Source organism: Mus pahari, chromosome 9, assembly GCF_900095145.1.
Source record: "Mus pahari chromosome 9, PAHARI_EIJ_v1.1, whole genome shotgun sequence".
Lineage (NCBI taxonomy): Eukaryota > Metazoa > Chordata > Mammalia > Rodentia > Muridae > Mus > Mus pahari.
In genome coordinates this window covers 24,729,740-24,754,548 of record NC_034598.1, presented here as the reverse complement: position 1 = coordinate 24,754,548, position 24,809 = coordinate 24,729,740, and the positions used below count along the sequence as shown (strand labels likewise).

General features: G+C 40.7%; 1 protein-coding gene across 2 annotated transcripts in view; it reads right to left on the bottom strand.

Annotated features, from left to right (window-relative positions):
- P4ha1 (prolyl 4-hydroxylase subunit alpha 1) overlaps nucleotides 1-20,692 on the bottom strand; it is a 49,095-nt gene extending 28,403 nt beyond the window's left edge. For both annotated transcript variants that reach the window (XM_021204439.2, XM_021204438.2), the window contains exons 1-5: nucleotides 20,571-20,692; nucleotides 7,653-7,755; nucleotides 5,521-5,617; nucleotides 3,479-3,630; nucleotides 567-704 (exon numbers count right to left, since the gene is read on the bottom strand). In XM_021204439.2, the coding sequence (XP_021060098.1) occupies nucleotides 567-704; nucleotides 3,479-3,630; nucleotides 5,521-5,617; nucleotides 7,653-7,728 (463 nt within the window). In that variant the 5' untranslated portion in view covers nucleotides 7,729-7,755; nucleotides 20,571-20,692. The remainder of the gene's footprint in view (nucleotides 1-566; nucleotides 705-3,478; nucleotides 3,631-5,520; nucleotides 5,618-7,652; nucleotides 7,756-20,570) is intronic.
- Nucleotides 20,693-24,809: the final 4,117 nt, after the last annotated feature.

Sequence of the window (24,809 nt, the reverse complement as noted above, 5' to 3'; positions counted from 1 at the left end):
TATAGTTTCATATACAAATCACTTAAGAAATAGCGGATGTTCTAAAACACCAGAAAAATGAGGTTTTCTTATATACTAAAATTCCTTCCTTGGGTTGTTCTCAGGAAGCAGACACAGGTAGATAGATCTCTGTGAATTCCAAGCCATCCAGGACTAAATAGAGGGCCACTGTCTCCAAAAACCAAACCAAACAGACAAACTAAGTAAATAAATAAAAGCTACAGTTTAAAACCGTTAAGATCAAAAGGCAGGTATAGTAGTACACACCTGTAATCCCAGACTCAGGAGGCGAAAACAGGAGGGACTGCCATGAACCTGAGTCTGAGGCCAGCCTGGATTGCAGGGGATCCTGCTATAAAATGATATTCCTTCTCCTTCTCAGAGGAGAAGGGGAGGGGGCATGGGGAACGAGCTGTGTGAAGGGAAGACTGAGAGGAGGAGAGGATATTGGGATGTAAAAAACTGGATAAATAAATTAATTAATTAATGAAAAAAATTACATTTTTCTTGTGGGCTGAAGAGCAGCTAAGCGACAAGCATATTCATGGATGGAAGTGTCCACTCACCTGGAAGATTGCCCTTTGAGATGGTATTTGTGTCCAGATTGTAGGTGTCTTGCAGACGAAACAGAGCTTTAGCTGCTCCAACCTGATCTTCATCATTAGGGAAGTACTGCCTCTGAATGGTTAGGTTAGAGATGAAGCCTTGAAATAGAAAACATTGAGTATAAAAAATATCTTAACAGTTTTCTACCTTACCATGAAATTTCTACATTTACAAGAAAAAACACACTGAGACGGGACAGACCATTAACTTCAATTCCTAGTCCCATTAAAATGTAAGCAATGTGAGGTCACTGCAAAAATTACATCCATATTAGTAAAAATCTAATTACCAATAGTCACTACTAATATTAATTACTAATAGTAATTGTTTTTATACAAAATAACAAGGAAAAAACAAACCCACCCAGAGGCCAGGACGGTAGTAGACGCCTCTGAACCAAGAACTACAAAGACAAGAGGATGACCAACGTGCCAGGCAATCTGGAACACACGAGACTGTCTCAAATGCCCAAGGAAGCAAGGCTTGTTGGCACATGCCCTCAGTCCCAGCAGCATGCGAGGGTGGAGGCAGAGAGAGTCTGTGAGTTCCAGGCCAGCTAGTGCTACACAGTGAGATCCTGTCTAAAAATTACAAGACACACAGAAACAGAACTACAAAGCTGAATCAGATCAATGGTAGAGTTCCCGTCTAAATGCACCTTTCCCTGACAGGCACAAACACTATGGGATTTATACAAAATATAGTAAAATCAAACTAACAAAAATTACTTTAAGAACGATATATCCCTTAAGGATATGGATTAAGAACACTCTTTAAAAAAATATATCAAAATGTGGTTTAAAATTTAGTAACATGTCACCACTGTAAATACTTTCATTAACTTATTATCAACTACATGTATTTTGATCAGTAAGTATCGGGTATTAGTTAAATTAGTGGAAATACACACATGAACAGCTAGCTGAAAGGAGACTGGCACTCCTATCACTATTTTCTACTTTAAGCCAACCCTAACAATTCCCACAAGAACTCCTACAAGCAAGTTTTACAAAAGACAATAATAGCTTCTTTTTTCTTTTTTCTTTTAATTTTTTTTTTTTTTTCCAAGACAAGGTCTTACTAGACCAGGGTGACCTCAACCTCACGGAGATCTGACTGCCTCTGCCACTTGAGTACTGGGATTGAAGGTAAGAGCCACTCAACCTGGCCCCTATATTTCTTATGAATCAAAACAAAACCAAATATGTTGCTTAAGTTCTCCTTAAGTTAAAAAAAAAAAAGAAGAAATGTATATGTGATTACATATATATAAAATCTATATGTGTAATTATGGAATGACTACCACACAGAAAAAGGTTAACGTTATAAAAGAACTATAGGTCATTACTTGAGAGAGACACAGAGACAGGGTGTATGTGTGTATAGAGTGTAAGAGAAACAAAAGGTGTATTTCCTTGTAACTGTTCTCAGGGTGTTAATACACAGGAAAACCTGCTTATGGTAAATTAGTACCCACAAGCATCTGCATTACTTTTCATGGTCCTATAGGTAGTAGTGTTTCCTCCTTACCCACAGGAGACACATGCAACATTTTAGTAGTTGGAAGGGAGCGTGGATGGTACCAGAACTTTATAGGTAAGTTTTTTTCTACACAACTGCAAATGCTCAGTATCTTTTCCAGCTAACCAAGGTGCTCATCATGCAGTGTGGCCTCAGCTTCTGTAATCTGAGGTGCAAAAGGAAAACTATAAACAACTTCCTTTTCCTTCACAATTTAAGGACCATGAGACTTATTCTTACCAAGAGTCTTAGCATCTTCTATAGACTTTCCCTTCAGTTAAGTCAAGAGCTTTCACTTATAAGAACACGCTGTTGCTTCTCTCGGACACATCCCAACTGCAGCATCTTAAAGCCTGCACCCGTGGACCTTGTGTGCTCCAAGGGTTAAACAGAAGGCTAAGGACTCGGGCAGGGACATGCTGCAACAAAGGGGGCCGCGGATCCCAGCAGGGCAACTGGACAGGAACTTACGATTTTTCAAGATTTCCACTTGGCATTTTGGAGCTGTCGCTGTGAGAACAGTGAACTAAGAGACTACAGCAGCTCTAGTGCTCACCAACACTGGCAAGCACGCTACAGGGCACTTTACCTACACAGATAGTGTAGCTTGCATCTTTTCTTCTCTCTTTTTTGTATCAGTCAGCAACCATTCAAGCAATCCTTGTGCTTCTGTTGTATACTACATAATCCCTCTACCTCCTTAAGCTCCAGGCTTAGTTTTTTGTGTTTGTTGAGATCTAGAACACCAACACTCCAACTACTTTTATTATTTCATATACAAAGACTTTTGAAAATTGATGTCTGTAGCGTCAATATTTTAAATGATTGCCAACATTAAGAAAAATAACCCTAATGACAAAACCCTGGGTAGAACACAGCTAACACTCCTCTTTGCAACATAACTCCCATTGTTTTTGCCCTTAGAAATGAAGTTATATGTCAAAAAAATCTAATTATTTTTGAAGATCAAAAGGTAAGGGCTGGTGAGATGGCTCAATGGGTAAGAGCACCCGACTGCTCTTCCGAAGGTCCGGAGTTCAAATCCCAGCAACCACATGGTGGCTCACAACCACCCATAACGAGATCTGANGCCCTCTTCTAGAGTGTCTGAAGACAGCTACAGTGTACTTACATATAATAAATAAAATAAATCTTAAAAAAAAAAAAAAAGGTAAAATTACCCACATTATCACAAATATTAGAAGTTACTATTTTTTTTTTAGATCAAATGCTCCAGATTTCAATTATATCTAGTCAAATCAAACACACGTGAACACTTCCGTTACATCATAGGCACGTGATGCACTTAGGGCCTGAGTCAGTTCTCCATCCCACTGCCCCTTACACTTACCATCCGACATGTCCTTGAGGACCAGATTCTCCAGCTCACTCCACTCAGTGTTCAGACGTTTCATTAACTTGAACGCATTTACGGGATGGCCGACAAACCCCTCTGGATCTTTTGTTGCTGTACTGGTTAGCCGGTCTAACTTCTCCGCCCATCTACAGACATCAGACATTAAAGTGTGCACTAAAAGCCAGGCATGGTTTGCCCATGCTTGCTTTTGTTTCTGAAATAGGCTTTTTTTTTCAAACAATACTCTGATTATGCTCTCCCTTCCCCAACCCCCCCCCCACTTCCCCACCCATCCAAACGTGGCGCATGCTTAACACAGAAACATAATCCCAGCGCTCAGGGGGCAAAGACAAAGACAAGTAGGTCTCTATAAATTCAAGGATAGCCTGATCTACATACTGAGTTCCTCCCCACACCACAAAATGAGCGTACCAAAGGAAAAAAAAAAAATCAATCAAGTAAAATACTTGGGAAATGATACTAATTATAAGCTTTTCACTTAAAACTATTGCCTACAACTTCGTTTTAAAGTAAAAATATAAAGACTCTCTAAAATACATCATACAGAAGAAAAAAAAAAAACTAACTTAATGAATCAAAGTACAACTTTTTTGATTTAGACTGTTTCTCCCAAATGGAATCTCATCTTAGACAATACTAAATTTTAATCACTGAAAATTTTGATCCCCATAAGCCCCCAAAAGCTAAAATCACTATTAAAATAAAATAAAAATATTCTGGCCCTGCCTAAATTCTGCTAAGTATGTATTTAAAACAATTTATGCTCTAAAATTTTTTTTCTATTTTTTTCTTATTTTTATGTTCTGTATAGCATATGGTATTTTGCCTGCATCAATGAATGTTTGCTACATGCATGCCTGGTGCCCAAAGAAGCCAGAAGAGGAGTCAGATCCCCTGGAACTCAGTTACAGACAGTTGTGAGCCACCATGTGAGTACTAGGAATTGAACCTGGGTCCTTTGAAAGCTCAGCTCTTAATTGCTGAGCCACCTCTCTTAACACCTTACACATTTCTTTCTTTTTAAGGACTGGATCTCACAGTGTTACTATTCAGGCTAACCTTGAATTTCTGGGCTCAAGCATCTCCTTGTTTCATCCCCTTGAGTAGCAATAAGTATTGATGCGCACCACTGAGCCCAGCCTAATTCATAGTGATTATTTTGGCTGTTGCTGTGTTGTTTTCTGAGACAAGGTCTTATTGCACTGTGCATTCTAGATTGGCCTTCAACTTGTGATCTTCCTGACCCCACCCCCAGGGCTGGAATCACGTGTGTGCAGCTATGTGCTAATCTTTACACCCTATGTAGAAAGCATCTCTTAAAGGACCGGCTTTGGGTGTGTCTGTAAGGTGTTTTCAGAGAAGACGGACCCTGAATGTGGGCAGCACCTACATAGGCTCGGAAGGAGGAAGACTGCTAACCCCTCCATTCTCTACCTCTGCTCCCTAACTGCTATCTGAGCTGCTCAGCTAGAATGAAACTGGAACATCTGAACTGTGAGACAAAGTAATTATTTCCTCAAAGAAGTTTTTGTTAAGTTACTTTGTCACAATAATGAAAAAACTTACTAGGGACTAGGGAGATGTTTCAGGTGGTAAAGTGTTTATCATACAAGGATGGACACTGAGTTCAGATCCCCGACACCCCCACCAATAGTAGTGTTTGTCTGTAATTCTAGAGCTGGGCGGTAGGAACAAGTTTCCTGAAACTTGGTAGTCAATTAGCCTTGCCAGATTCAGTACAGAGACCCTGTCTCAAAAAATAGAGTACTAGAGAAAGGCGGTTGACGTTAACCTTTGGCCTCTATGCACATGTGCCTATGCATCTGCAAACATAAGCATGTACATATAGCTAGGGCACAAGCTGACACACACCAACCCTGAGCCAGGATTAACCCTTGTGCTCCCGAGCTTCCTGCGTTAGACACTCTTCTGACTTTCATTTCCCCTCCATGCTTTAGTGCAAGAGTGAAAACTCCCAGATGGTGACAGAGCTATAGTAAGGAAAACATACTTACTTTTTGATTTGCTCTAATTTGTCCTCTTCTGCTTTAATATAATCTTTCAGTGATGTCACCAGGTCTTTCTCATTATGGATCAAGTCAGTCATCTGACCTGCACAGGAAAAGGAAGGATATTAAATATTCATCAATATAAATCTTTTAGAATTCATTAGGAAGGTTTTATCCTGTAGGATATTTAACTGGAATGGAACAGGTCTGTTATAAAGGATCATTTTCCCTCCTTCCTTCCTTCTTCCCTCCCTTCCTTTTTATTTTTATTTTTTCCTATCAGATAAACCAAAATAAAATTCTAATGAGTTCTGGTTCTGGTGTTTGGAACTAATACATTTTGCAAACTTGGAAATATGTTAGAAAATGGTGTTTTCATTTGCAAACTAAATTAATAAACAACAGTATTTTACAGAATTAATGTTTCTTCTTTTCTGTCTGTGCTCTTATAGCTCATCTTTAGTTTTCAAGATAAATTGGGATCAAATTTTTAATCAATAAAAAAATCCACACTTGAAAAAGTTGCGGGGGCTGGTGAGATGGCTCAGTGGGTAAGAGCACCCGACTGCTCTTCCGAAGGTCTGGAGTTCAAATCCCAGCAACCACATGGTGGCTCACAACCACCCATAACAAGATCTGACGCCCTCTTCTGGAGTGTCTGAAGACAACTACAGTGTACTTACATTTAATAAGTAAATAAATCTTTAAAAAAAAAAAAAGAAAAAGAAAAAGTTGCAAAAGTTTTAAAATTTATTTTTAAGAAATAAGACAGCCCCCACACCTTACTTGGTTGCCCTGAAAGCCTAGGTGTAAGTGAGCCAGCCTGAGGGCATGAGAGCCAGACAGTGGGCTCTGCCCTCTGGCAGTGATAGCATTGGGTGAAGTAGAGCAATGCTGGAGAGCTCATCCTAGTGGTATGGGTTTGGGAGAGCTGGTGGGCAGACCAGCTCAGCTACCATGCAGGCCAAGATCCATGGCTTTGAGTTGATCCACACTAACATCTACCCCATCTACGAACTGCTGGAGATCAACAGATCCAACAGATCCAAAGCTGCAGGATCTCCATGATCCTGCAACAACAGTCTATCCAAGAGGAGTCCTGGTGAGGATCCAGTATTAATAGTGCAGCAGAAGCCAGAAGCCTTAAACCAGACCAGTGATATACTCTGAACTCACGCTGTAGACCAAGCTGTCTTTGAACTCACAAAGATCTACCTCCTCTGCCCTAAGTTCTGGGATTAAAAGAGTGCACCAGCACTGCCCAGCTTCAACATACTATTTATGTAACACTTTTTAAAATGATGATGTGGAAAAAATAACGCATTTACAATGAAGTAAAATCATATCCAAAAGTAATGTACAGAGCAACTTTATATCTATGCATTAAAATGGTATGTACATGCATTAATTATGTGTAGAGATCACTAACTTCCTTTTTTATTTTGTTTTGTTTTTTGTAATAGGGACTATGTATATAGACTTGGCTGGTCTGGACCTCAGTATAAGACCATGCTTGACCTCAAACTCATACAGCTCTGTCTACCTTTGCCTCCAGTCCTGGGATTAAAGTAATACATAGTTGGGTGCCACCATACCCCAACTATCACTAACTTTTTTAGTATGCTTTTCAAAATTTTTCTAAGTTTCTAAGCATAATACATATTACTTTTGTAATCAGGAAAAAATAATTTAAAGAAAACCAAGGCAGAGAGTACATAAGTACTGCCCACACTGCACTCCTGTGGAGGACCCAGTAAACTATTTCTTTTTTTAAAGGACAAAGAAGGCAGACATTGAGGAATTTATTTTTAAAAGATTTAAATATTTATTATATGTAAGTACACTGTAGCTGTTTTCAGACAGACACCCTAGAAGAGGGCATCAGATCTCATTACGGATGGTAGTGAGCCACCATGTGGTTGCTGGGATTTGAACTCAGGACCTTCAGAAGAACAGTCAGTGCTCTTAACCGCTGAGCCATCTCTCCAGCCCCCTCCATTGAGGAATTTTTTAAATGGCCCTTTTAAGTAGGCAAGGAATAAACTAAGGTTAATCTTCAGGAATACAGTGCATTTGTTTTTAACAATTTAAAAATACAAAAGCATGTAAATTTTAAAGTGTTGAAACCCAGGACTTACCAATTGACGTAAAAAACCCTGGATGGGCTAAAGACTGAGGAAGTAGAATCGCCATCATTAAAACACCCCAGATCATCTTGGAGCACTGCACAGGTTCACACACCTATAAGAACAGCAACAATTAGTCTCCAGGCTGCTCCTAGAATTGATGTTAATTTTTATAAATCAATTTAATAACTAATTTATAACTTTAATAAATTTAGATGCTCCATACTATAGAAAATCTTCAACCCACATGTTTTCCTGTTATCACAAACAGAGCTACTAAACAGTTGTGGTTTGTTAAAAAGAATTCCTTTTTATTATTCTTAATTTTGTGTGTGTGTGTATGTGTGTGCAGTGATGAACATGAGTGTGGCTGTCCTCAGAGGACAGAGGCATCTGACACCCTACAGCAGGGATTATAGGCAGTTGAGAGCCACTAGATACATACGGTGCTGAGAACAGAACTCAGGTCCTCTGGAATGGAACAGCAGAAAGTGTTAACAGCTGAGCCATCTCTCAAGTCCCAGATGAGACTTTTTATATAGTATGAAAATGTTGTCCCTTTGTCTAGTTCTAAAACATGAATGCCTCACCAATACACTTTAAAGATGTTAGAAATGGTTTAAAAGAAAATAAATCAGAGCTCTTTAATCCTTAAATTTTCTAACTTAACCCATCTTTACCAAGTATGGTTCTAAACTTTAAAATTTGAAGTTGTAGAGGTGATAAAAATGGGAGGTAACTGATTATTTCATAACTCTGTGAAAGCACTGAATCGTGAATGATGAAAGAGATGGGGGGAAAAAAGGAAGAGATAGGACTGCATTGGTATATTAATTAATCATGAATGAAGCTATGCTATTTTTGTTGTTGTTGTTGTTTAAGACAGGATCACATATATCCAGACTAGCCTTGAATTTACTAAATAGCCAAGGATAACTGTGAATTCTGATCATCCTGATAACTGGGATTTCAGATATGTGCCACCATGCCCTGTTTAGATGGTGCTGGAGATGAAACCCAGAGCATGGTAAGCCAGTACTGTATCAGCTCAGCTACACCCACAACTATAATGCTATGTAAGTTGTGGAGAATACTAAGAGAGTCCTGTACATTTAAACTAGTAGTTTCTCTTAAAGATATAGTTTTGAGGGTTATCTTTAGAGGAGAAAGGTGTTGCTATAATTTTGTTATGTTTTGTTGTTAGGAGGGGGTAAGGGAATACTTTTTCTCTTACTTCTGTGTTCTATGTTGAAAAATAAAAAATAAAGCCACACAAACCTTGTACACAGCTGTGACTCTGTGCCCCCACCCCACCCGTTCAACCTGGTAGCAAAGCTCTTCTTGATAATTTTTGTTTTCTTCTGTCATACCCACTTGGCATAATACCTGCATCCTGGGGGACTGAACTCTGGTCTTCACAGCCTGTTAACCACAGAGTCTCTCACCACCTCTGCCTCCCTTTTCCTCTGCCCCGGTAGTCTTTTCCAGTGAGGACTGTTCACCCTAATGAGGGTACTGAGTACCCACTGAAAGGCTCCGCCTTGCTTTACATACTAACTGCACTTATCCTCTTCCTCCTCCCCTACCAGCACACAAGCTTTCCCACCGCTTTAAAACAAAGTAAGTTACTACTAAAGGCCGGCTGCCTCAGAAGCAGGCACTGTCTGTTAGGTTGGCTTGCCAGCCTGTCTTGTAGGCACTTCTCTAATCTTTCCCATGTGGGGCTGGCTAAACTAACAGGCTTCAACAGAGGCCAGCTGAAATCCACAAAAGCTGAAAAGGACCTTCATCTTCTCCCTTAAGTTGAATCTCAATGAAAAAGATCACCACAATAAAATGGCATTTTTGCTCCTATATCTCCTCTCTCAAGTTTGCTACAAATTTCCAGATACTTCCAGAACCACACAGAAGTGAAACCCAGTTTTTTGGCTGCCTTACAGTGATCTGGGGAAAGCTTCTAGAATGTAGCAGATGCAGGCACTTCCTCTCTTGAGCTCCTGCCAAAGCACAAAGCTTTTTCAAAACACCAGGCTTTCTGAAGAGTCTAGAATTTTCTGTGTTTAACCAGATTTCTGCCATAATTTTCTTGGTGAGTAAATGCTATTTCCAGAAAAAAAATTATACATGCTTTCAATATATTAATATAAGGCTAGTTACAAGTATTATATAAATTTTTAACTTTGATGATAAAGTTTAGATCTGTCAGGTAAGAACATTTTTATTACTAAAATATATTGTTATTAAAGATTCTTTGTTACCTGCTATTTTCTTTAAACCTCACAATAAGCCAAGAACCTTTAGCTTACAGAAATAACTAAAAAGCAGCTCTAAAGTGGTATTTTTCTTCCAGTAACTGATTCTTTTTAAAACTTTTTTCCTTTTTGTTTTAGAGTTATATATATATATATATATATATATATATATATATATATATGTATGTATAAATGTTTTGCCTGCATGCATGCATGTATGTATATATGCACCACATGCACACCTGGGCCCTCAGAGGCCAGAGGAGGGTACTGCAATCCTTAAAAATGGATTTACAGGTGGTTCTGATCTACCATGTTGATGCTGAGAATCAAACCCAAGTCCCCTGTAAGAGCAATAAGTTTGCTAAACTGCTGAATCATCTCTCCAGCCCACCCATCCCCATTTTTATTTTATGTATATGGATCCTTTGCCTGTTTGTCTGTGTACCACCTGTGTGCAGTGCGTGCAGAGGCCAGAAGAGAGGGCATCAGATCACCTGAAACTGGAATTTATAGCTAGAACTCAAAACCCAGGGCCTCGGAAAGAATAGCAGTGCTAATTATTCTGAGCTCTCTCTCCAGCCCTGAAAACTATACTTTAAAGCCCATATAAAGCCTCAAAGCTCTATTAATATGAATATGTCTGCTTCTTCAAAATAAATTTTACAAAGATCTAATAGTCATAGCCAAGAGTGTAACAAAATAAGTATAAGGTCTCTCCATAACCAAAACAGTGTAACAAAACAAAACAAAACAAGCTGGGAATGTACAAGCTTAAAAATAAGAATACAGGTGGCCATGTGATGGTGGCTCAGTGGGTAAAGCCACTGGCCGACAGACCTAATGAGCGGAGTTTAACCCTCAGATCCTCTGGCCTCTGCAGGCACCTATGCATGCGCACACGCATGCACGCGCACGCACGCACACGGACATACACATGGGAACAGTCTCTCTCTCTCTCTCTCTCTCTCTCTCTCTCTCTCTCTCTCTCACACACACACACACGCACGCACGCACGCACGCACACACACACACACACACACACTTTAGTATGTGCAATACATGAAAACCATTCAAACTTGCACATTTGTAATCCAGGCATGTAGGAGGCTGAGACAGAAGGTTCAACAGTTCAAACCCAGCCTGGGTTATAAACTGTGAGAAAGTGTCTCTAGCAAAACAAAAAGGGGAAAAAAAAATTAACAACATAACATAGTTTTAAGAGTGTGAGAAAATATGTAGAAAATTCATTCATAAAACTATAGGAATAAGCTTTCTCTCACACTGCTGCTTTTTGTGTTATTTCTGTATTATGAATGACATGACAGTACACGTGTGAAGGTCAGAGGGCAACTGTACAATCAGTTCTCTCCTTCAACCTCCGCATGTATCCTGGGGTGCAAACTCAGGTCCTCAGGGCTGGGTGGCAAGGCTCTCACCCACCAAGCCATGCTGTCATCTCCTATCTATCTATGTGTTTTCTGGATGTCTCATGTCTGCCATATGGGAACCATCTGGAATAAACAGGTGATTTGAACACATTTCAGGAGCTGCTGATGTTGCTGGTCTGGATACAGAAAAACACTGCAATCACAAAAAACAGAACTCTCTTTAAAACGGGCTTTACTCTCCAATTTTTCTTCTGGAAAAACAGACTCACGCTACTGAATGGTTCCTCTAATCTACTATGTCTCATTTAGCCACACTCACTGAACAACCTAAGTGGCGTGTTAATAGGGAGACATAGCTTTATTAATCACTTGTTTTAACACAGTGGTTTTCTTAATTATAATGCCCTACTTCCATTTATCTCTCCCCTCTTCCAAGTCCACAAAGCAAATACTATACAGCAGTTAAGAGTCAAGCTTCAGGCCGGGCGTGGTGGCACGCGCCTTTAATCTTGGGAGGCAGGCAGAGGCAGGTAGATCTATGAGTTTGAGGCCAGCCTGGTCTACAGAGTGAGTTCCAGGACAGCCAGGGCTACATAGAGAAACCCTGTCTCAAACAAACAAACAAACAAACAAAAAAAAAAAAAAAAAAAAAGAAAGAAAGAGTCAAGCTTCCTAAGAGATAGTACAGCATCAAAGAAAAGCGACATAAACGTCTTCTGCTCCAAAGTCTTCAAGAATGGAATAGAATTTAAACTGAGTATAATCACTAAATATTAATAAATTTAATTTTTAAATTTAAAATAAATAATTAATCATTTATTTATTTGGGTTTTTGGAGTAGAGTCCAAGCTGGCCTTGGATTCCCAGAGATACTGAATGTAATCTCTTTAAAGAAAAAAGAAATCAAGTCTCAGGACCCCTGAGAGACTTGCAGAGCTAAGAGAAGAGCTGAGGGGAGGGGAAGGAGAAACAGAAAAGGAAGGCCAAGGAGACTCACGGGTGCCAAGATAAACTTGGTGCTGTAGCAATAGGAATAATTATTAAAAATAATTTGAGCCTGGTGTGGCAGTGCAGACCTGTAATCCCTGCACTTACGAGGCTGAAGTAGGAAAACTGTAAACCTGAGACTATCATGAGTCACCATAACGTAGTTCCAGCCCAGCCTAAGCTACACAGCAAAGCTGCACATCAAAGAGGAAAAGGGTTGGATTACTCTTTACAGTAGATCCATGAACTGTACAACCCTGTAACACACATGTATATGATAGGCTAGTGTGGATAGGAACAACTTTCCTGAAAGACAAATTCTCAGGGAGGCCTATATCTATTCAACACAAACTTCTGTCCTGCTTCCAGGAAAGTGCAGCCCCCCACACTCCACAGGGCAACCAAACCTAGGAACAGATTTTGAAGTAGTTTTACTACTACACTATAAACATTTACTGTATTATCAGCATTCGTTGAATTCCAAGTACAAGTTATTTAATGGATTACTAAGCACAGGGTATCTGGCAGAGACTGTATTACACTTTCAGCCTCATACTTTTCTTCTAAAAATGTTGCAAAATTTTAAGAAAACCCCTCCTACCCAGACACATCATCCAAATCTTAACAGAGATGAAAGAATGCTTAATATTCTAATCTAAACTTTGCCTGACATTAAAATTTTCCACAAGGTTCCTTTTACGTCTCTCCATGCCTCCCGGTCTTGCTCGAAACCTTCTAGAAAGCTCTGGCAGATCTCACCCTAACTGCTGGTTTGTGTTCACCTTTAGTCTTGTGAGAGTTTTCACAATCAACACACCCTGGTTCCTAGTGAAGGCCACCACAGTATGCTGCGTAACTGGACTTGGCATGATTTTCAATCAAAAATAGGACATGTTTTCCAAAACAGCTAAGCAATTACTAAAGGAACAGTTAGATTCCTCATCTTCCCTGTAACCCTTCATCAAATCATTATCTCCACTCTATTCCATCATGTTTCATCATGGTTTTTGACGGACAATTTTTAAAGACTATGATCAAAGTTTTAATAAAAAAATTAAGAATCACTATTAAATGGCATTGTTCTTTATTTTCGAACTGCACATTTTAGTTTAGAGACAGAGTCTTTCTATGTAGCCCTGGCTGTCCTGGAACTCACTATGTAGATCAGGCTGGCCTCGAACCCAGAGATCCACCTGTGTCTTCCACATCTGGCTGAAACTGCCTTCCTTAAACTATGTAACAGACTTCTTAGTTGTTTCAAGCACCTTAGATACATGCAGACATCTCCTACCATGTGTGCTGCCACACACCTATAATTCAAGTTGTCAAGAGACTAAAACATTAAGATTATGAGTTCTAAGCCAGCCCAAGATATCTATCTACACACACACACACACACACACACACACACACACACACACAATCTTGTCTCAATACATGTTGGGAAAAAAATTCTTATTTCCCAGGACAGAGAGCCTAAAAGTGTCATTTTGATATTAGAAGCATTCTAAATTAATAAGACTCATTAACAATGTCTAGTTTATTTGGTGGCCCCTTTAGTATGAAGGGGGATAAGCAAAGATAAACATGAGGCTAAAAGTAACCAGCACCAAGTAATTTTAAAAACCGTCCTTTGGGGGCTGGAGAGATACTTCAGCAGTTAAGAGCACTAGCTCTTCCCCCAGAGAACTGGGCTTGGACTCCCAGACCCATATGATCACTTGCCGCCATCGCTAACTCCACTTCCAGGGGACCCAACACCCTCTCCTTCCCTTCTCAGACACCACACATACGGTACACTGACGTACTATCAGGCAAGACCAGACACACGTGATATATGAGGGACACGGGGAAAAATCCAAGGACTGTGAGAAGTGGAAAAGTGGCCTGAAGATTCTGAGTTTGAGGTCAGCCTGGGCTATAGATGAAGAGATTCTGTATCATGCAAAACAAAAACAAACAAACAAACAAAAACTAACAACAAATCCAACTCTATAGTTCTTTCCCACTACATTTCAATACAAGTGTACAGCAGGTGGGCTACATCTAAAGAGAAGGAAATTGTTTGTAAAATAGAATTATCTGAGGATTAAGGAGATGAATTAATGTAAATCTCTGGGCAGTTGGTGTCACAATTGCTGACTGTTACTACTGTATTTGGGGCCAACTTTGCTTTTTTAAGGGGTGCAAGATCAAGTCATGATCAAGCTCGAGAAACTATTCAGACAATAAAGTCAGGCATTGAGGTGAAGAATCTTACAACAATTATAACCAGAAAAACAAAAAGATTAGCATCAACAACATTTATTAAAAGCTATTCCCTCTCCAGAGACCTTATAAAAGCTTCCAATGAGCTGTTTATAGAGTCCATTTTTGTAATTATGGTGGATATACATTAAAATATTCACTGCTGCTGGGCAGTGGTGGCACACACCTTTAATCCCAGGACAGAAGAGGCAAAGTCAGGCAGATCACTTAAGTTTGAGGTCAACCAAAACCCAAAAACCTCTAGGGTTTGGGAACATATTGGCAAAACACACACAAAATATAGTTAAAAAGTTTAAAAACTTTAAAGTCACCGTCTTTATGTGACCTTCCGCATGCATACTATGGCACATGCACACATTATGGCACAGATGCACACATACCCCCATACACACAGTAAATATAGTGATATTTTTCTCAAGTTTTTAACATTATTATAGTGTCATGAGGAATCACAATGTTCTAAGCACAAGTGCAGTGATGCTGGAAATTCAGATATACAAAGAGAAGTTATAAAGTACTTCCCTGTAAGAAAAAAACCATAATGTTCAGTAAGATATTTTGAGAGATAATAAACACAGCTTTTATTATATGATACACTATAATTTTTCTATTTAGTTATTGATATTCATCTTTTATTGTACCTAAATCACAAACTAAGCATTACTTCATTTAGTACATTTATCAAAAAACAGTCCATCGCTTGAGGTTTCTGATACCCACTGGGAATCTTTGAAGGCACCTCCTGTGGACAACAGGGGATAACTACATATCGTTCTTCTAGTTGATACATCATACAGTACTTAATAAAGCTTTTCCCCCTCCTTTAAAAGATTGGTGCATTTTCATTCTATGTGCAGGAGTGTTTCGTTGGTGTAGAATACACATGGAGTGCCCTCGGAGGTTAGGCATGGAGTGCCCTCAGAGGTTATGCATTGAGTGCCCTCAGAGGTTAGGCAAGGGACCTGGATCCACAGATGGTTTTGAGAGTTCATGTGGTGCTGTAAACCAAACCTGGGTCCTCTGACAGAGCAGTCAGTGCACCCAACAGTTAAGCACCTCTTCAGCCCCAGGCTCAATGCTTTTTAAAAAAAACCAAAAAAAAAAAAAAACCAAAAAAACAAAAAATATATTTATCAACTGTTTATTTTAGGTTCTTTGTGATAGTCCAAAAGAAAAATGTTGACTACATGTTGAAATATCTAGAGAGGTTTAATACACTCTGCATACCTGAGAGACAAATTGCTGTTATATACTTTATATTGCTCAAATATTATTCCCAATGCAAAAGATTATGTATCCTCTTATCACTGGCCACAACTTTCCGTTAGAAGATGGGCAAGTTAGTAGAGAGCAGAAACACTTTCTATCCTCTTAATAAACAGGTTACAGCTTCAAAGTCACCTTTAACGTACACTTCGCCAAACCTCCATCTCTCCCAAGGCCATCCTATCGAAAGTGTCTCTGGGTGTTCTGTTTCATTTGAAGGATGCTCTCACTACATAGCCCAGACTGGCCTTAAACTTGAGCTCCCCCTGCCCATCTCTGGAGTACTGGGATTAGCTACCTTAAATTCCTTTTTCCTAGGCCTAACTTTTCTCTTTCTAGCTTTCAGCTTCCTCTTTTCCAGTGCCAGTTCTCAAGAGGAGAAAGAGTCCCACGTGTCCTAGGGCTGGAGAGATGGTTCAGCAGTTCAGAGCATCTTTTGTTGCTCTTACAGAAGACCAGAGTTTGATTCCCAGCACTCATATGGTAGCTAACAACCCTCAGCAATTCCATTATCAAGGCTTCTGACTTCCCTTTTCTGTCCTCTGCAGAGGACAGATGCCGGCAAAACGCCCATACACCTACAATAAAAATAAATCTTTTAAGAATATTATATATAGTAGAGTAAAAAATAATGAACTCAGTTGCAGAAAAGATGTGAATGATTCCAAATATGTAGTTCCATTCAGAAATTACTCATCCTTAATATGGAGTAAATTACCCGCATCATATTGGCAGATAATGGAACTTTCATGTCCTACTTGTAAGACTTCCAGATCCATGAACCAACAAAGTTCTTTTCTTTACCTATTAGCTAGCCTTGTGTATTTTGTTATAACAATAGAAAACTAACCAATACAAGGTTGGGCATGGTGGCGTATGTCTTTAATCCTAGCATTTGGGAGACAGACACAGATAGATCTAAGTTTGGAGGATGTTCCCGGCCAACCAGGGCTACTCTCCCCTTACATTTTAAATACTGCTTCAGTCTCATTGTTTTTTTCCTCGTCACTAACTCCAATATCTGCTTTAAATTCTCTTCCCCGGTGTTCTATGTTGTCGTAGAATTCTCCCAGCTGTGACTTTCTTCCTTTAGTACATTTGAATTTTTTTCATTCTTAAAATTTCTATCATTCATTCTTTTGGCAACTTTGACGAAATCCACTAAAGTTTGAGTCCTTTGAAACTGAGCTAATAATATTGAGCGGAATTTTGTCTGCTGTGTTTTTCAGTGACTAGGCAGACATGGATGGGCTGACATTTCAGTTCTTTTCAGTGAGAAATCCACCCGCCAATAACTAAGTATAGCTATGAAAAGAAAGCCAGGTAAAGTTAACTGCAACCATCCAAGTAAACGAAACGACCACTGAAGTTCAGTCTTCCCTTCAGACTACTTATAACAACAGCTCAAATATACAATAACAGATGTATTACACTGATTTAGTATTACTGAGAAAACTAAACCACCAAAACACGAACACATTTATAAAAACAGGAAGCAGAAAAAATCTAAGGCAGGATTCATTCTGCTGATACTTATGTAAGAAGCATGAATTTTTGTACTGTATTTTTAGCCAACACCCAGCCAAATATATTAAGAGCCATCCTGAACATCTAAAGGAAAAGGAATGTATTGAATCTCCTTCGACATTTCTATGGTCCCTTAAGTGAGAATTGTTTTTAATTTCTTACGTTTTTACTCAGGCATAATATCTCTTTGGCTAAAGGAAAACTAATGATGGAATAGCTTCAAGTCCTATAAAAATGTATATAAAAATTATATAAAAACATTCCACCGAATATAAACACTGATTTCACATATATAAACACCTAGTTTATTTGGCTTCTCATATATTCATATATTTATACATACATTATGCAGAATGATTTCATTGTAAGATGTAAGATCTCACCCCAAGGCAGACAGACAATATTAACATCAAGGACCATTCCATTTGTTTTGCTTCTCTGTATGCTTTTTCACCTTCAGCGTGTTACAATGTTGGGGGAAAGGAGGGACAAGATATAATATGATATACTGTAACTGACTCACAGTACAGTTCAGCAAATCCTAAGAACTTATTTGGTTAGAAACACTTTCAGCAATAGCTTACTAGGGCCACGCTCTACTTGAATAAAATTGATATGCTCACTTCAGTTTTCTGAAATAGCCAAGAAAGTCTGCCTCAAGAAGTCTACGTAGCGTTACATTTTTTTTAGGGATTCTTATAGCAGAGTTCATGAGTGAGGGCATAAATGGTATATAAACTATACAGAAATATTTGTATTTGCTGATTTAGGCCCCCAATTTGCTGTAGACATTCAAGAGATTTCATAGCCTCAAAAATAGACTGAAAAACATTCTGGATCTCACAAATTTATCTAAAAACAATAATTATACCCAAGTTAGTCATTTATTAAAAACAAAGCATTCCTCCCACAGAAATTAAGGTTCATAAGGTTTATAGCTGTCTCCATTCTCTCTACATTCCTGGCATCAAAGCAAATGCTTGAAATTAACTGCTCCATGAAAACCACAGCTTGTCAGTCCATAATTCACTCTGTAGTAACAGAAAATTAGTGTCTCCTCACCAAAGCTACAGTTCACCTGCAACAAATGTGATACACAGGAGAACTAAAGCTTTTCCTCCTCCTCCTCCTCCTCCTCCTCCTTGGTTTTTTATTGTTTTGGTTTTTTGAGATTGAGTTCTCTATGTAGCCCTGACTACCCTGAACTCACTCTGTAGACCAGGCTGGCCTCAAACTCACAGAGATCTATTGCCTCTGCCTCCCAAGTCTCAGGATTAAAGACATGTATGACCACCCCCAGTTATAAAGGTTTTTTAATTTTTTTCAACATTTATTTTTTACAATCACAAGTTGTACCTGGTTTTCACCTATTTTACTAGCTGAGTTACAAAGTAACAAAATGCCCAAGACTTTTATCAAAGTCTCAGCTTTATTTCAAAATAAAAAATTCAGTATAACAATGGAAATAACTTTATTCACCTAAAAGAGAAACAGTAGACCTTTTCTTTGTCTGTAAATCCAAAAGGCATCTGCCCTCAGGGAAAAATTAGGCACAATATTCCAAAATCAAACAAACGGTCATGACCTTTTACAGTAAGGAACAAAAACATATGCTTCCTACAAAAGGAAAAGATAAAACTTCTAATTCATATTTAAGGTTCTGAAATGACACTGACTGACGGTCTAAAGTTAAAGAAAATCAGTGGCTGAGGAAAAAAAAAAGAAATCACGACTATTCCTATTTCAAATCAAGATAAAAATATTCAGAGTGTGTTCACTTTCAGCTTCAACTTCCTGCTTAAAAATCTCTTTTCTCCCTAGAAATAATCAAAATAACCCTTTTGTGTATTTTTAAGTTTAATTTCCAATGTTCCTGCTACGCAGGAGTAATTTTTTATGCGATTATTTTAGGAAAAGACTAGTTCCATTCATAAACTACATCTAAACCTGAGAAGGGAAACGAGTTTTTTTTTTTCCTCAACCTTAAAAAAAAGTTGATGAAAGAACAGTGTTGCCACGTCTCCCCCCTCCCCCACTCACGTAGTGGCTATTCCATCCCTCCAGAGTACATTCCAAGGAAAAAGTCCAAGAGCCATAGCTCTCGAGTCAAGTCGAACCTGGCAGGTTCCTTTTAATTAAAAAAAAAAAAAAATTTCCTAAAAGAGAATCCAGAAAGCTTCCCTTTCTGTGGAGGCTCTTCCCTATAAACCACGGTGCAATACCCCAAGAGTCCTCATTTTGGATGGTCAGCTGAAGATGTTTGCGTCGAAAGCCTGCCTTTGTACCAAATTCCCACTCTTTAGGAGAAACAACCTCGTATTTAACCGCACCATCCTTCCCCACACTGAACATCCATCTGGGGCCAATCACAAAATTCAGTTTAAAATTCTCACACAACCATAGAAGGTTTGGCTAAAATGGACTGACTTGTCGAGCCTGCAAGGGGAGGGGAGTGTGAGGGACGAAAAGGGAAAGGGGGTCTGGGTGAGCCGAACCAGAGGAGGTGGGGGAAGACTGGAAACCAGGAGGAGAGAAGGAGCAGAGGGAGAGAGGGATACGGAGACAGACGCGTGTGTCCTTAAGTGATTCACCGGGATGAAGAGGAAGGAAGAAGCCAGCTTCCCCAACTGTGTAAATGACAGCAACTTCTCAGCTAAACTCGGCGCCCCGGGCTATGTCTACTTGCTGAGACAGCACAGCGAAGCGCAACAGACAAGTTCGGTCCTAACTTCTGAGAAGGTCCCACTTCCTGGCTTTACTTTCCAAAAGTGAAAAGGAAAAGAGAAGAAGAGCGATCGAAACGGAGAGTCTCAGCCCCGGGCTGCAAGCGCTGCCTGCTTTCTCCACTGCCACATGCTAACCATCTGCGGCTGGGGCGGCCCAGACCCCCGCCCGTCCGCCCTCGCCTTCCCCCGGCTTAGTGGGGAGGACGAGGCACCGCTGCACAAGTCATCAGGGAGGCTGGCTGCCCGGGATGGAACATTCAAGAAGGTCCTAGTGCTGGGGCGGGGCGCAAGCCGCTGCTGCCGCTCCGGCCAGAAGCAGGACGGGGGTGGGGGGGACGGCGAGGGAAGCTGGGCGAGCGCCGGGGCGGCCTGGCTTCGGGGATGCGGGGCTGGGTCCTCTCGGGGAGACCCGGGGGCGGCTGTGGGAAGGGCTGAGCCCCCCTCCAGAGCGAGCGGACCCCGGCTGCCCGCGGGGACTCCGCATCCGTCCCCAAGATCGGAGGAGCGCCTCACCTGGATAGCGGGCCGTGAGGAAGGCGACAGCTCGGCTCGGGTCAGTCCTGTCGCCTGCAGTCACCGCTAGCTAGCTCCCTGCCGCCCTCAGCCTGCTGGCGGTGCGACTGGGCAGCAGAGGGAGCCAGTCGTCCCTTTTATAGTCCCCTGACGCGCCGGCGCGCCGGAGAGGGGGCGGTCGCAGCCCTCGCTACGTGCGCTCAGTCACACCAGCGCCTGCACCACCGCGCAGGCGCGCGCCGCGAGCCTCCCACCCACCCGGGAGTCGCCCAGGCCCGGGGTGTTCCAAGCCTAGGCTGGCCCACGCGAGGACGCAGTGCGCCTGCGCAGAGGTCCTGCCACGCCACCGTTCCCGTGGTTACCAGGGGGCTTCCCCCACCCCACCCCCGCCCGGGTTCCTGTACCATTTAGCGCCTTCAGTTCAGGGTCAGCGGCGGGTCTCAGAGCCATCAGGAAGGACAGTTGTGCAAAATTAGGAGAGGTTTATAAGAATATAGGAAATAAAGTGGAGGTGTGGAGTGGGGAATAAGACGGTGCGTCCGGGGTGACTGTCGGAGCTGGCTTGGCCCTCAGGGGTTTTTGCTTTAATAAGTGTCTTTTTACACTTTTGAACACGAGGATTTCACTTAATCTCCCACCCGCATACTTTATGGGTGAATAATAGATGACAATGGAGTGTCATCTGAGGTTAACTCCTAACCCACTCTTGTATAAAGTTAGATTTTAACTTCCCTGTATCTTGGGTGCAACATCTGCAAAGAAGGAATACAATAGTATCTGTTCCCTAGTCCCTAGGTTTGCTGTGAGAAATGAGATACTGAATGAAAAAGCACTTACTTAGCATATGCCTAGGATTCCAGAAGAACATGGAAACATATAATGGGGCCCGGGAAGGGGTGTGCCAGGATGCTGGTTTTTGAACGTTTACCTAGCATGGAAAAAAGATCTTAGATCTTTTTACCCAGACTCAAACAAACCAGCACAGAAACAAGTATCAACAGCAGTAAGTTTGGAGATGTGGCACACACAGCTAAGATTTCAGTTCCCAGCACCATGCTGGGTGGTGGCTCACAACATCCTGAAACCCCAGGTCTGGCAGATCCAACAGCTCTGGGCTTCCAAGAGCACCATATGTATAGAATTAAATCTTTAAAAAAAACCAAATACTATTGAGCACACTATCTAAGGCACTAGCTGTGTTTGAGCTTAGTCTTGATCTTAAAGAAGAGAGCCTTAGTTACTGGCAATAAGGACAATGCCGGAGATAATTTACTCCCTATCGGGGGAAGAAAGACTTCTCTAACATTTGTTACTCGTTTAAAACTGTAATGTTTTCCTTGCTTGCTAAAGTATGGGACTGATTGGCACTTATCTGGGACAGGTACTCAAAGAGCTTCAGGCGTCTGAAAGTAATGGTTTCTAAAAGTGTGGTTCTGTGGGTCTAGTCAGGGGCAGTAAAGCCAAAAATGTTTTTGTAGTAAGATTTTGATTCTTTTGCTATAATGACAACGCAGCTGGATTTCCCAGAGACTTCAGCTCCTTTGTCATGGTTTAAGTGTGAGGCATATCCCAACCAGGCCATTAGTAAGAGAATTTACAGAAGAAAAACAAAAAAAGCAAAAAACCACAAAGCCATCCCACTAGTACTCTTAAGATGCTTTTATTAAAAACGTTGTTCTGCTAACTTGTAATATAGTTGTTTTAAAATGCACAAATAAAGCTATTTTATATGTTTTTAAATTCTCACTACCGTAAATCCTGCCAGATATGATCTATATAAAAAAATTCCTGTAATCCATAATATGTTTTATGAGTCCCAGACCAAAGGATGTCTCCAGACCCTGAAGTCAGTCAGTGAAGCTTCAGTGTCGGGAATCGGAATTGCCAGTGCCCCCATTCTAAGATCCTAGGAGGGGTCTTAGCAATATGTCTACGTGACCATATGCTTTTGTAAACTTTGTAGAAGTAAGAGAGTGTTGCAGTTCTTATTCACCCCCCAGGAACTCTCCCTCTGCCGCACTTCCTCTTGACTGAAGGTGTTGGAGTCGCTGGCAGGCATTTAAAATCTTTTGCTAAAATTGAACTGGGGTTACATTTGGTTTGAATTTAGTAAGATTTATTTTTGTAGCCTGGAGTCTCTTCTCTCTGTGGCTAGGACACTGCCAGCTGTCCCAAGCACCCGAGAATACTCTTCCCACCCATTGAGCTGGCTCTCCCAAGATTATGAGAGAAAGGTGCAAGAGCAGACCTCTTAGTTATGTGAATGTGTGCTCATTCTAGAGTCAACAAACAAACAAACAAATATTAATAATTTGACAAGTTTTCATAAAGATAGTTTAGAAAATATAAATGTCTGCTTGATGTTCATGCCTGGAGTCTTTAGAGGCCAAAAAGCAGGTGTTGGATCCCCTGGGACTGGAGCCTGTAAGCCTCTGTGTGGGAGCTGGGAGTCAAACCAGAGTCCTTTGAAAGAGCAGTCAGTGCTCTTAACTGCTGAACCATTTCTCTAGCCCCTGCTATGACTTCTTTATGACATCGTAAATGTTTTGAGGATTGCCATCGAATCTGGAGACATCTCAACAGTTTGTTTACTCTAATGACTTAAAAAAAAAAAAACAGATTTCTTCAAATGGATGGCACTCTTGTTTGCTGGAGAGTCCTTTAAAGTCTAACAGAAGAGAACTTCCTTTTGTTAAATCTTTAAAACAGCATACATCAAGCCTGGATTGGGGACAGTTCCCACAATCCCAGCCCTAACATCGTATGCAGACTGTACAGAATGAAGACTCTTGGATTTTTGCACTGTTAATTGCAGGGCAGACCCTCCCACAGAAAGGAGTAGAGAAACTGCTGCATTCCCTTTTAGGAGTTGATCTGAAAAAGAAAAATGACAAGGAACTTGCCAATTTTGACTTAAGGCAGGAGGATTATCACAATTTTGAGGGTGGCTACATAGTAACTTCCCACTGTCTTAGCCTATATACAGTATGTGACCCTGCTTCTAAAAACAAAACATAATAAAAACCAACTAAACAGCCAGGCAGTGGGGTGGCACACACGCTACCAAGCACTCTTCTATGTAGCTACACATTCCACATCACACTTTGGAGGGACAAATGTATCCCAAATACAGCTCTGATGTTTGTTATTTTTGGAAAATATCTGTCTTTTGTTCACCCTGAAAAGACTTCTGATTAAGTCTGTGGCTATCAGCCTGATTATCCCTGTTCTGCTTGAATGAAAATGAGCATCACGGGGAAGATGGTAAACTGACATGAGCCCATCCGGATGCTCAGACACCAAGCAATGCTGGACCAGCCTTACTGTAAACCTGCAAGAACTCCATTCCTCTTGCATTAAAAGAAGTTACCCAAAGTAGTTCATCCATCAACTATTTTGTGAAGAGAATGTTTCGTGAATAGTTATATCTATTCTCAGAAAAAGACTCTTCGGTAATGATGGTTGCAATAAGCAGAAGAGATTTTAAAATAAACAGGCCAATGGCAACTCAAGTTAGTCAAGCCTCGGAAAAAAGAGTCCACCAGTGACAGGCTTCCTGGTTTCTAAAGTCAGTCAAATAAAGTCTCAGTCTCAGCCCATGGTCGGGCATCCATGCTTCCAGGGTTACCTACCCATCCATGCTTCCAGGGTTACCTACCCATCTATGCTTCCAGGGTTACCTACCCATCCATGCTTCCAGGGTTACCTACCCATCCATGCTTCCAGGGTTACCTACCCATTCATGCTTCCAGGGTTACCTACCCATTCATGCTTCTAGGGTTACCTACCCATTCATGCTTCTAGGGTTACCTACCCACTCCTACTTTTGAAAGTTGGTCAACCCCTGAACTTTACCTTCCTCAAAATACTATAAAAGAATGGTGAACGTGGTGACCCGGGCCACTAATGTGCTATGGCAATGGGCAGGCATTTATCCATTAAGTATTTGCCTTCTTGATACAAGCTAGACTATGCTAAATGCTGGCTATGTGACTCGTCTGCGATAAGTCTTGGAGTCCTTCTAAGAAACCAACAGCACACAAGAGGAGGAGAAATAAACATGACTTAAAAATTATTATTTTGTATGGTGTGTTAGCACATGCTTTTAATCCTAGTACTTGGGGGTAAAGATGGAGAGAAGCTCTGTAGGTTGAGGCCAACCTGGTCTGTATAGCAAGCTCCAGGTCAGCCAGAGCTACGTAGTTAGATCCTGTCCAAAAAAAAAAGGAAAGAAAGAAA